Below are 13,769 nucleotides of genomic sequence, written 5' to 3' on the forward strand. Positions count from 1 at the left end.
TTCAGTTTCAAGCTTGCAGCTTCAGGTTAGTATCTTGCGTTCAATTTGCATTTTACGATAGCGTTTGATAAGGCGGTGATTACGTAATCAATCGCTAAGGATATATGCCTGACCAGTTCGTGGTTCCAGCGACGTATCAACGCCAGATAACCAAACAGTTTTGCATCGTGTCAGCCGTTGATAGCGTCTCTCCACCTCTATCTCACCTTCATCTTCTGTCTCTGCGTAGCTAAACAGAACTTTTGATGGAATGGATTATGTGGTATGGCACCGTATGGTAGACCGGAGCGTGGTATACACCCATGTGGTTAGCCATTTTGTCCTTAGTAGTTTCACGCTTCCTGTTCTATTTTCCTAGCTTGGAATATCTTGTCTCGATTCTTATCATACGTTAGTTTACATATCAAGTCGTCCTACATTATTTAGAATTACATTCATCTATATTGCGTCTTTAGGCTTGACGACATCAGCTTCTTTGAGCGCAGAGTTTGTGCATATTGATGGCAATTTATCTGAAAAAAATTGCATCTTATATTGCTGAGGGTTGCTGGAAAACATTTTTAGGAATAACAAGGTCTCCGGCAATTTACGCAGGGCACAGGTCAATCAGCTTAGTCATCTTTGTCTGGCAACGTTTGTCGTGATTCCAGAAATTTCCTATAGCCATCACCAACGGTGAACTCATGCGAACTCACTCGTGTGAACTCATTTTGCTGCTTGAGGGCATGGTGCCAACGTGGATTACTATTTTCCAGTTTGCCATATCATCTCCGCTACCTTATTCACGTAGAATGACAGACACGGGCTGTGTCGCTTTAAAAAAAATCTCTCTCTCCACATATTCTTCCTTCGACTTTTTGTCGTGAGCATATAGCCTAACCTCTTATTCCTTTTCTGAGCCTTTCCTAACCAACGGCCTTCTTCGTTTCCTAGATTGAAGCAAAAAGCCTCAAGGACGGGAGCCGCCGATATCTCAAACAGAGATTGCTCTTCTACGTGTCTCTGTTCGAAATGTCGCTGGCTCCCTGTGGCCTGATGTTTTTACTTCAATCTGCCTTCACCGGATGACTGGATTTTCCACTCTATACGACGTTCTTATTTTCCTGGTGGTCCGCCCAGCTTCCTATATAGTGTTCCTATGGCACGGTTCCAACTGCCCAGAGAGAAGAAACAGGTCTGACTTCACGGGTCTCCGTAGAATCGCAACCATTCACCATACTCTCGTATATTTTGTCGCGCCGATAAAAATGGCGACTCAGTTACTCGAGGGTGCCCCGCCATGTGTACCGTTGTTCCAGCGTTGTTACCTTTATGGGATGATGTCTGCGCGTTGTGAAAATGTGGATTATTTTTTTCCGCGGCAGGAAGTAAAGGAGTTTCTGGACCAGGACAGCAGCAACGGTTGGCCAGGCAGCGTGGGAGTGGACTTTCGAGCCAACATCGAATTGAAGACCATTAATCGCTGGGACGTCGGAAGCGTCGAGAGCTCAGATACGTACGCCTCCTGCAACACGCACCCTTTTCCGTCCCAGGGAGATTTAACGGAAGACTTGAGCCCTCCTCCCCAGCTGCCCGACGCCAGCAACGTCTACGTCAACCCGCTCGACCCGTCCCTGCCTCCTGGAACCACAGCTACAGGTGTACATCCTCATATTCATGCGCGCGTGCACGCAGGTGAAGCAGCTCCAAGACGAGCACAAAGGACACAACTACTTATACGCCTGTCACGTGGACAGTCGTCAATGGCCAGTAAAACGTGCGAGCGCCACATGGCGTACAACGCGTCAACTTCTCAGAGAGCCTTGGATCAAGTGTTGCCTGTGAGGTTGGCACGCTAAAACGCACGGAAATACAGAACTGTATTTCGAGCGGTCATTGGCCAGACGCCTGCAAAAGGAGCTCCAGGTATCGACAGGTCCCATATGAGCCAGACTCCCCCCCCCCCCCCCTCAATTTCTTTCTTTTTTTTTATACTCTGCTCTGGTTCGATGCAGAACCGTGTATAAAAAAGGGAGACTGGTCATTAATGGGACCTGTCCATACCTGGAGCACCACTCACATTTTTTTTAGATGTATGGCCAGTTACCGCTCGAAATACAGTTGGGTATTATTACAGGATATCCAACGTAATTCGCCCTTATTTACTGGGCAGGGCGTCACCATGTTGGGGAAACTGGATTGGTTTATTGGATTGAAACGAATAATCCTTTAGTTACGTACCAAAACTGTGGATTTTGCTGCCATTTTTATTCGTGCCATCTGCATGGAGAGAGAGGCATGTCGGGAAGACGCAGAACAGCAGGAACCACTTCTTCGTACGCAGACGCAGTGGTTTATCCGGAGTTTGAGTGATCATTGGAGACTGCACGTGTGACAGGCCGGGTATAACGGGTGGCATTTACATCGCACAAGTGAATAGACACGCTGCATCAGCAGCCCGTCAATCGGCCAGTCTCTGGCTGAGGTTCGTTTTCTACTATGTCACAAGCGAGGTAATGCAACGCCGCCTAGGTACAGAAAACCTGCTTAATGCCTCCTCGCACTCCTTCGCCACGAAAACGCAATGTCGTCTGCTTCAGCCAATCGCCGCGGACGATTTCAAACACCGGATTTCGGTGGCTACCAGTGACGGAAAGCATGTCGTGATTGGCGGACTGTTAATGACTACGTCGCGTCGTTTGAGCGATCTTTTTTTTTTTTTTATGTAGGTGGCATGAGGTAAGGTCTCTTTTGTGCCGGTATTTTCCTAAGCAAAATACCGTTAACGGCAAGCTGATGACGTGGGCAAAGTGTTTTCCTTTTTTCGTGTCTGTTTAACTGTTTAATGTAAATATAGATCCTGTCATTTGAGAGTTGGCAGTTGTCTTTGATGTGACCTTTGTTCTTGTCGTCGAGATGCTCACCTATATGCCTACGAGCCACCTATGCCCGTTTCCCACATGTTGATTCATAACCACGGAGCGCCTCCAATATAACCAGGAAAGTCACCGGGCACCTGCGTAATAGACAGACTACACGATATCCGCAGTCCCCCAAACCGCTATAGCAAAGCATTTGTTTATGAGCTTTTCGTTATTGAAAATCTCATCTTTCGCAGGTACTGGAGTCCCACGAAGACCAAGATTCTTGCAAGGTATTCGTACTAAGGCGAGGTTCGACCCCGTCGATGTTAGTAGGGCTTTCCGTACCGGAGACCCCCTCGTCCCTGTGGGACCCCGGCTGTTCAGTGCAACGCCTCCGCCGTCGTCGTCTCCCAGTAGGAGGTCGACGGGAGGACAATCTGGGAAGTCACCTTTTGCCAAAGGTGAACATCGGTCGACGCTGACTGTGTGTATTTCATGATCGAAGTACCTTCGACGATGGACGTTAATACGCCTCAAGTGAAGTGATGCAAAGAATGCAAAAAAAGAAGAAAAAAAAGGCAGAAACAGCATTGTTTGGTTACATCCTTCATTGTTCATGTCGTTTTCGCCTCTTTCTACTTTTCATCAGACGCTGTTGCGCCGGTGGCGGCTTCTAGAATAATGCAGTTGTTTTTCCGCATTACACGGATGTTATGCAGGCAAAGCACGCTTTACAGTGGTACTCACTTCTGACCACGGACAAGGACGTAGAGGGGCAGTCAACACCGTAGTTAAAGAACACAAAAACAAAAGCACTGCTGACGAAGTGCAGCCTCGTGCACCAAAGCTTGTACCACAATGAATCTACGATCGTCTTCAGTGCTTTTGTGTTTGTGTTCGTCTTTGTGTTCCTGACCACGGAGTAAAAAAGACAGGGGTGTGAAACTCTCCATGAACGCAAGCGGCGGCGCGCGACGAGATAGTTAGTCAGTTTTGGAGAGGGAGAAAGGCAGTTTCCGACGCCTGGCGACAGATGGCGCTGCGCTGGTGTTCCCATCGTTTTTGCGCTTTCGCATGGAAACATATGGGAAAACCGTGCACTTTTTAAGCTTTACAGCAGCCTCCACCGTGCTTAACGGATGGAAGTCCACTGAGAAACGTGGATAATGGTTGTATTTACAACACAAGCTGCATGGCGTGCTTTGTTTTCCGCAATCAACGAGAAACAAATCTGCTCAGCTGGCTCAGATGCGCAGACGACGCTGCACGGCGACTGGCGAGCATGCCGAGCAGGGAAACGGAAGGCGGCATCGGAGAACGGACGGAGCAACCAATGACCGCCAAGCAGCAGCATCACGTGCCAACGAGATGTTCTCGCTCCACCCTACAGATGGCGCAGCACTCCGGTCCTCCTGTCTCCACTTTATCAGGTCGCGGGAGACAGAGAAGTTCCACCTCCTGTCTTTCCTACCCCGTGCTCCTGACGTTGCTGAGTCTTCCTGTTTACTAGCTCTGCCGCACAGGTTGAATGCCATTATGACAACCGCGATAACGAAGAGATATAACGGTTTCTGTATCACTTAACGATGTTTTCAGTGAGGGCATACATTCAATCATGCCTTACGCAACGCCACGGTCACACGCCGACATGTAGCACTCCCGTGTGCGAAAATCGACAACAATACTAAACAAAAAGCAAAACAAACAATCAATAATCAAATGTGTGTGTCAATATAATGTGTAGCGTACCTAGCACACAGAGATTCCAATCACCTGCACATTCTGCACCTTTCGTAAACTGCAGTTCTTCGTATCATTCATTGGACGTCAAACGTTGGGTTTGTCCTAATTGCCGTTCCAGCCTGTGTAATTTACGTTATTGTATGAAACAATCTTCAGCGTATATTTTCTGGCTGAATCTCGTCTCTCTTTCTCTCCCAGTTCTCACCCTGTTCACCCCAGGCAAGAACGGCAGCAAAGGATGCCTCCTCAACAACTACTCCGACCTCGCACCTATCGCAGCTGGAAGCCCCGAAACCACCTCCAAGAAGAAGTCCATCCTGAAGAAATGCAGCTCGGGCATCAGTGACAGCCGCACCGAAGAGACCGAAAAGCTCATCCTCGAACCACGACCGGACGAAGAGCGACCTGCCCGATGCGTCCCCTCCCAACCGATCAAGTTCCTCGACGAAGGAACGCGCCAGACTGCCACGACTGGCACAGCGACTACACCTAGTCTGGCAACGGGGATGCGGGTGGAAACGGTTGACGTCATGTGTTCTCCCGTGGAGTGCTCTGCGCCGGTGGTGGCGCCCTCGGTGGCCACTTCTGTGGGCGGGACGACGCACTGTTCGAACCCGGTGTGTTGTGCGGCCTCTTCAGGCGGGTGCTTGTGCGGTAGAGGTGTGGTGGTGTCAGCGGATAGCGCGGAGTTGGCGCCACTCCTCGCTGCATCTGATGGATCGGACGCAGGGGAGAGTCCGTCGGAAGAGACGGCGAGGTTATTGGGACCGCCGCCACGACCGATGACGTCGAGGCAGACGTCGAAAGAGGCGTCGTCCTAGCCAAGCCTTGTGTGAGTTCCGTAGGTCAACATGTCCAGTCTTTGTTAATTTTATTTTTCGAATCTACGGTACTGCATAGTAGCCTCATACAATGGTTTCGAGTGTCCTGCAAGGTTACTAACACCTCAGTTCTATCAGGTACTGTGTTGGTGCCTCGCTGATACTTTTACAGTGAGATCTTTCTAAGGTACATGTAGAAGAATGTAGAGGGTTGGGTCAAGATCCACTTGGCAAAAGTAACAAAAATATAAAATACTGAAGCTTTCCTTTAATTGATACAAGACACTCACAAGACACTCGTATATCTATACACAAACACTCTCACGCACACACACTCTCGCACAAACTCTCTCCCACTCACGCACACTTCCACACACACACACATACATACATATATATATGCTTGTAAATCAAACGTCGCCATGCCAGTACTGGACAGCTGTTTCGGCCTTCTTGGGCCTCATCAGCAGTACGCAGGCAGGCAACGTTTGAGCGGATGGCGTCAGACGGTCACGTGGCACGTGATGCATCCCGTCAGGGTGTCCTAAGACACCTCTGAAAGCCCAGTGCAAAGCCAGTGAAGTGTATGAAGTGTATGAAGTGTATGTGTATGAAGTGAAGTGTGTAAGTGGTGTGTATGTGTGTAGTGTAAGTCACTGGCTTGCACTGGGCTTTCAGAGGTGCCTTAGGACACCCTGACGGGAGGCATCACGTGCCACGTGACCTTCTGACGCCATCCGCTCAAACGCCTGCCTGCGTACTGCTGATGAGGCCCAAGAAGGCCGAAACAGCTGTCCAGTACTGGCATGGCGACGTTTGACTTGCAAACATACGCTATACGTGCAGCCAAAGAGCTCCTGCTAATTTTTTTTCCCTTGTATATATGTATGTATATAACAACAACTTTATTTTATGATGATTGGGGAGTTTCATCGCCACTCATATAGAAGGGTCGTTCAAGGTTGACCGAAACATTTACTTCATTAAATACGATGGAAAATTCGGGAATCACCAAACTACGTCAGTTTTTCAAACTATTCACCGTGCGCATCTAGACACCGCTGCCATCGCTGTGGCAACTCTTTGATGCCTTTGGCGTAGAAACAAGTGGGCTGCTGTCGTGGCCACTGCAGGACATCTTTCTGGAGGGCTTCGTCTGTGTGGAACGTCTTTCCTCCAAGATGCTCTGTAAGGGGCCAAACAAATGATAATCGCTTGGGGGCTAAATCTGGGCTGTAAGGGGCATGGAGCAAAACCTCATTCCGGCCAGGGTTGCTACAGTCAAATTCTCCCTGTGAGGCCGGGCATTGCCATGAAGAAGAATGAGCCTTCCGAACCCCGGCTTTTTCTTTCGAATTGCCTTTTGGACGGTGTCCCTTACCAACGTGGAGTAGTACTGGACATTAATCGTGACCCGTTGCTCCAAGAAGTCCACGTGGATGACACCCCGCATATCCCAGATAGCGATGTCAAATTTCCAGAAGATTTGAGCCGAGAGAGAGAGAGAGAGAGAGAAAAAAAAAAGCAGGCTTCTTTCGCGTTTTTTTCAGAAAATTTTGGAGAAAATGAAAATCACAATGAAGATACTCTTACTACAGCCTGTAACTCGTTTATCGACATGTATATACAGGGTGTTACACAACAAAAGTCCACCCGTGCCAGCGTGCCATGCCCTTACGATTATTAAATGCGAGTGGGACATTGTGTCGTCTACATATAAAGCCATGAAGATCCCTGAAGGACATTTAATCCTGGTACGTTCCAAAGGGATCGTGCGTGCAAAATTATGATCAAAAGCGTACGAATCCCGTGTTCAAAACATTTAAGATGGCGGTGGAGCGAAGTGCAGTTGAGAGATTGCTCCCCAGAAGGCGACGTGTCGCTTCTGCAGAGACGTCTCCCTGGGGCTGGCCATTTGCACGAGGAGAAATGCATCCAACGTCAGACAGCGGACGAACTATTTTACAAAAGTGCCATGAACATTGCGATCAAAGCGAAAGCAATGAATTGATTATATGGCCATCTTTTTCCACTGCTCATGGAAGTACTTTGTGGGCTGAATGTGAAAGCAAACGCAAGCCAAGCCAAGCAAAGCAAGCAGCCACAGTTGTCTCGCGACGTAACGCTCTGAATAGACCTCTACCCGGAAAACGTCATCATGACGTTGGTAGACAGACTGAAACCGAAACAAATCGGTAAGGGGAGGGCTGGGTTCCACGAATGAGCACTTGTTCGCTGCCTCCTATTGAGAGAAAAGTAGGACTGAAGGTCGCGTTCCTTTCAGGGACCATCGTAATCCCCTCAAGACCGTGGCTTTCGGGCGCGACCTTGTTCGCCCACCCTAGCTTCGGGCATAGTTCACGTCTACCAAATCGGTGGCGCTGCCGAACACTATGACGTCATTTGTTTACAAAAGGGGATAGGTCTATTATTATTATATTAAAACTCGGGCGCCTCACAATGTGCTGTCACACGAAAAATGCCATCTTTTTCACTTTTTCAGTTTTTTTTTTCAACCTTTGAACGGCTGAAAATATTTCCGTTTGTTTGTTTGTCTGTTTTTGTTTTTTTGTTTTTGTCTTTACATCCCTAGTACCAGAAGACGTCTCCCGTGGACTTCCCAGCAGACGGCTACGTCTTGCTTTTCTTTTGCGGCAGCGTTATGTTCCCATTCCATGCCGCTTGTTTTTGTCTCTGGGGTGAAATGATGCACCCAGGTGTCATCACACGTGATGATTGATTGCAATAATTCGTCCCGCTCGGATTCAAACCGGCTTAGAAGCTACTCGGAGACTGCCATGCGCGCTCCTTTCTGGAAACAAGTGAGGTGTCTGAGAACCCATCTTGCACAGACCTTGCGGAACCTGAAGGATTGTCTCCACGCTGCCGGCACTAATATTACACTGGGCTGCAATGTCCCGAAGCCGGTTCTAGAGGAGGGCTTGTTCAACGCCTGCGATGTCCGCTGGAGTGACTCCAGTCGGACGAACGTTTCCATGTGCTTCATTCGTCGCCATATCCTGTTCTTCGCCAAACTGTCTGTACCATTCGTACACTCTTTCCCTTGACATCGTTTGTTCCCCATACTGTGCCTGTAATATTAGTAAATTCCCAGCTGGTTTAACTCTCTCCTTCATGCATCGCTGTTCCACGGCTACAGACACACTGCTCGACGCCATGATAACTGCCGATGTTGCACGTGCGCTGCTGCGCGTGCAGTGCTGCACGTGCTGCTGAACCGAGAAGGGAGACTTCGTCCTCCGAAATATTTATTCAATTACATTTACTCGCCGATTTTTCGCGAGCAAAAGTCTCGGTCAACCTTTAACCACCCTTGTACATTCGTATACACACAACGATAGGAAAACTGGTCAAGATCCAAACTTCTTAAAAACACACATATATTACACTATATGTGACATTTATTTGCCAAATATTTGCACGGGGGCAAAAAAAGCTCGAGTTAGCTGTCCGCTTGTACTCCTGCGTTTATGTTGTGCTACCTTGCAAAACTCTATGCTCGAAATATCTTCGCCAAAAGCTCTCGCAGTTTATCCGCTTTAGTCATATTTGTGCCCCCATGTATTATGACTCAAACCTGAAAGCTTCAGAAATTCGAAATTGAACTAAGGAGTTCGTGAAAACGAGTAAACCCCGCCTCTTTTCCTGCACGCGCAGCTCTCTCTCCCCCTCTCTATGTATACCACAACCAATAACAAAGCGGTTAATTAGTTCACCCCCCATAAAATTTACCGCTAACAGCTTTTACAGAATTTGCTGAGCCCATCCACGTTTGACATACATTTTTCTCTGTACTTCCTGCACAGCCCAGTGAAGGCAAAAGCGGCCAGACAGGTAGTACGGGTGTAGCGAGCTTATCGAAGCGCGCCTCGCTGAGTGGCAAGGGAGGGGTCCGGATCGTTTGGTGCATAGCTAAGTAACGCTAATGTTCCCCACGGCTGAACACAAGCTGTCGAGGTCGAGTAGAAACGGTGACCCGGACTTAGAAGTTGAAATGGGCACGTCAAAGGGGTTGCGACACTTCGATAGATGTGCTTCATTACATCAATCATCCATTGTACAGCACGCCGGGGTATTCAATTCAATTCAATTCAATTCACCGTACTGACAGAAAGAAATAATTATTTTTCTGTGTCTCATACTTGGCGAGATATAAGCACTTGACGTCAAGCTCTGACGTCAAGCTCAGAGGAGCGAAAGTTGCGGTCATTCCCATTGGTAATCACGTGACGTCTCCCGCACGGCTTCATTGGCGGAGACGCCTGCAGACTCTGTTGAGTTTTGGTAACCGCTGTGTCTTTTGTCTATGGAGAAAGCTGCAGAAGGCCTCTGTTTAAAATCCTCTGTGGCGATTGGCAGACGACATCGCGACTCACGACATCGAATGTTCACGTGGCGTGATATGAGGTTTTGTGTCTAGGTGGCGCTGCTTTTGCCCACTTTACCACTACCACTTTACCACTACCACTTTGCTGTAAAATTAGGAATGCAAGTTCACATCGACGCAATAAACCGTATACAATAAACCGACGAAGTGTCGCAACCGCTTTACTGCTGATACAGCTGTCCAGTGGTTTATGCAGACCCCCCCCCCTCAACACCCCCTTTTTTTCCTATGTACTATTGTTACAGTGTAACTACACCCCCAAATTTTTTGCATCCCCCCCCCCGTGCTTGCGGTTCTGGATAAACTACTACAGCTGTCTTATTGTTCATGGCCACATATGCATGCTCAAGTATATACTGAAAATGTATCTTATCACGTATATATGTTTTTGTGTTTCTCTTGCAGATAGACCAGTATCGCGATAATCAAAAAAAAAAGAAGAAGAAGAAGAAAGCAACAAAAATCGTCATCTGCCGGACGTCCAAGTCTCATCATCCTTTTTTAAAAGCTCCCATCCACCATCCTGCAGCTCCCAGTTCTTCATCGAAGCTTCAAATGGATGGTGAACAGCGCGTCGGGTCCTCTCAAACTCCTTTACTCGAAACTCCGATGCGAAGAACCATACTTCTCACTAATGCAATCCTATATGCGGCACATGTACAATGTATATAGGACTCATCGCGCACCGTTTCCTACGGGTTATTTTCTACTGTTGCACGATGTAGGAAAAAAATAGAAGTAACATACGGGGCCGGCGGGCTTCGAGAAAATGTGGTTTGTACCGCGGGGTTCCTTTCTGTCCTGTTGAGTTTAATATCTAGGGAATCACGTGTGACCTCAACGCAGCCTCGTAAACTTTGAGGAGCCTCGAAGCCGCACCGAAAGACCGCACTAATCCCACACACTATCCCGGAACGTATTGCAGAAGTGATTTGCGGACACGTGTGCTATTTCAAAAGTTCCTCTCTCAAATTGTACCACCTTCATTCAGTCTTCCCAAAGTCGTACAAATTTCCAGTGTTCACGAAGATACAATCGAGTACCTCGTTCCAACGTTCGAAAACAGACTGTGTTTCTTCTGTTAACAATGAGCAGACGATATCGAAGCTAGTTCCGTTTCCACTACGCCGTCTGCGATTTTGTCTTTTTAGATATCGCACACACATAAATGCGCAGTGAATTATTTGATATCCCCTATATGATGTTTGACAATGGTCAGCCACGAAACTCACGGCGACTGGACAATCTGTTTTGCGAAGGCGACTGAAACAGCCAATCGCAAATCGCTATTTCGGTTACTTACTCCCGCATGGTGCCGCCGTCTGTGGTGCTACGTCATAATTTCTACAGCGTACTCGAGAGAAAAACACAACTAAACGGTACTTCACACGACAGAGCATTCTTGAAATGGCCGCACTATTTTTTCGCACGCGGAAGGATACCCAGTGCAACACACCACCCTAGCAGACGGCTCTACTCGCTGTCGTCTGCGAAGAAATATGAACGTTGACAACGGCTCCAATTTCACGAACGTTTTCATGACATCTTCTCAGTGTGTTTATTGACGCAAGTTGGACAGTGCGCCGGGACTTTCTGGCGGCAAGATATTTTATACTTTCGGGGGTTACGTTATTATTATTTTCTTCGTGTGTGTGCGTGCGTGTGTCTGCGCGAGCATGGTGTACATAGTTTTTCTCTACTTGGTTTTGTTGCAAACCTACACTCTTTAGGCTCTGTTGAACTCTGAACTGGTTAGAGCTGTTTTTAGGGCGTTGTTAAGTTTTGGTTTGGTTTGCAGTGCGTTTGATTTTTGTGATAGTTTATTTTCCGGCGAGTTTCATGTTGGGGTACATATTCCTCTTCTGTTCTTTGTTGGACTTCGAAGGGAGATTCGAACGCATTGTGATCCGCGCGCGAAGGCGATTTGTAAAATCGTGTCAACTTGCTTGCAAAAATTCCGCTTTCTAACTCCTTCCAGCCTACTTTCCCTCCTCTTCGAGCTTCCCCGCTTTGCGCTTGAATCTTTTCACGAATTCCATCAAAACTTACAGAAGGCATTTCTACTGTGCAACAAATGCGCCGAAACTTTGTGACGTCAAGGCCTAAATATCAGACATCGTGCCAAAAAATATTTACCGGTTGTGGGAACAAGCCGACCGCCCCAACTGATAAAATCCCCGGCACCCTGTCCGATATTGTTCCACCGTCGACGGTTCACGAATTTTCGGCAAAACTCGCCGGAGTTTCCACATACTCGACGCTCAACACAAACTTGGGAAACAAAACCTTGCTAAATTTATTATCTGTGATCGTGCTCGACTGAACAGGACGGCTCGGATAGTGGTTTTTATCGCACTTACCCACATTGCTTTATTTCTGTTTTGTTTTCTATTGCGATGATCTCTTCGTGTTACTAATCTGTGTTTTATAACCCCACGCCTGTTACGCGCTGCGATTTTTCACCAAGCTCGAATGTATGAGGGAATTTAGTTCCGCAAGCGAACCAAAGATGGCGCTAGCACTTATCCGGCCAAAAAACGACCTCCGATTCGTCCTGTTTCTTGTCGTACACTTAGTCAATGTGTACTATAGGAGATATATATATATATATGTATATGCATACGTGGTTAACCAAGAGCTATGTATTGTCGTCCTGCATGCACCGTCAGACGCTTGTGCACATTGCTATCGCTCGCTTTTTTCGCAAGCAGATGACAAAGAGATGATGGCGCCAGCTACCGCACGACGTAGGATCCTTCTCGCCCGTGTTTTCTTGGACCTCACTTTGTGTTCGGCTACCGCATTTCCATTGTTACGAGCTTCCCTGTGTTCATTTACTTGTGGTTCACTCTACGAGGCAGCTATTGCGATTTTCTCGTTCCTTCTTTTGTGGTTCCAACTTCAAAGTCCGCTAGCTCACCCTTCTGAACCGTTACGGATACAAAGAACTGTATGTCGATGAACAAAAGTCGGCAGTGTGTTTTCTTTTTTACTTTCTGTGATGTGTCTGCTAGTAGGAAAGATGAACTGTTGTTCGAACTCGCAATAATAACCGTGAAACAAATAAAAAAAAAATACGTGGAGACCAGCTGGTAAAAACAGTAGGCGGTAGTTGTGTAGTCTGTGTCGCCGTTTCTTCCCATAATACCGTTCTGTCGTGTGTCATGTACGAGAGACACGTGACCGAGGTTGTACGTATAGAGGCTACCGTCTCTGTTAGGTTCTTTCTGCAGGGATAGAACGATGGAGTTAGAGCACTGAAAAAAAGCGTACCTACCCGTATTTCTTATGGAGGCAGGACAGATATCTCTCGCCGTATCGTGTATTTGTAAGTGTCGATGTGCCAGAAATTGTACCGGGACTTTGCAGCATTCTAATTCAAACTTAATGCGCAAGACACTATACGTGATTATACGCGATACAGGATAACAGCAGTTGGTAATATATTTTCGTGAGAAGTCTCCTTAAGGCGGGCTCCTCCTCTTAAGAAAGTGTATGGGGAATTTTTGTTCGCAGGGTTCCCGTAAACCTCGCTAAATTTCTACGCTAAACAGGTACAGGCGTGTTCTCCTCGAGTGTATCTAGGGAATGACACATTTTTGAAGGCCTGACTCATTTTTGGCGAATTAAAGTATCAAATTTTCAAAACATGGGAGTATATGGGAGATACAACAAAGTCGCTTCTCTTGACCCGCCCGCCCGTGATATTTGGGGCAAAATGATGTCATTCCCTAGAGTTGCAGTCTCGGAATTGATTGCAATCAACAAATTCGACAAGCTTACTGGAGTTTTTCAGATCCCTGCGAATGAAAATAATGGCATGTTCTGCATGCCGGCACCGATTATATTACTTACTTAGAACGGGCGAGAAAAGCAAAGCGAATAAAGCTATTTTGGGACGACGCAGCCAACCCTCTCCGGAAGTGAACGTTAACCAGATCGCATGAGTCCGCC

At 47.4% G+C, this 13,769-nt stretch overlaps 1 protein-coding gene across 2 annotated transcripts in view; it reads left to right on the forward strand.

Moving 5' to 3' along the window:
- LOC135398968 (potassium voltage-gated channel protein Shab-like) overlaps positions 1–12,898 on the forward strand; it is a 90,392-nt gene extending 77,494 nt beyond the window's left edge. For both annotated transcript variants that reach the window (XM_064630560.1, XM_064630561.1), the window contains exons 5-8: positions 1,365–1,638; positions 3,098–3,304; positions 4,785–5,418; positions 10,221–12,898. In XM_064630560.1, the coding sequence (XP_064486630.1) occupies positions 1,365–1,638; positions 3,098–3,304; positions 4,785–5,407 (1,104 nt within the window). In that variant the 3' untranslated portion in view covers positions 5,408–5,418; positions 10,221–12,898. The remainder of the gene's footprint in view (positions 1–1,364; positions 1,639–3,097; positions 3,305–4,784; positions 5,419–10,220) is intronic.
- Positions 12,899–13,769: the final 871 nt, after the last annotated feature.

Source organism: Ornithodoros turicata, chromosome 6 (genome assembly GCF_037126465.1).
Source record: "Ornithodoros turicata isolate Travis chromosome 6, ASM3712646v1, whole genome shotgun sequence".
Lineage (NCBI taxonomy): Eukaryota > Metazoa > Arthropoda > Arachnida > Ixodida > Argasidae > Ornithodoros > Ornithodoros turicata.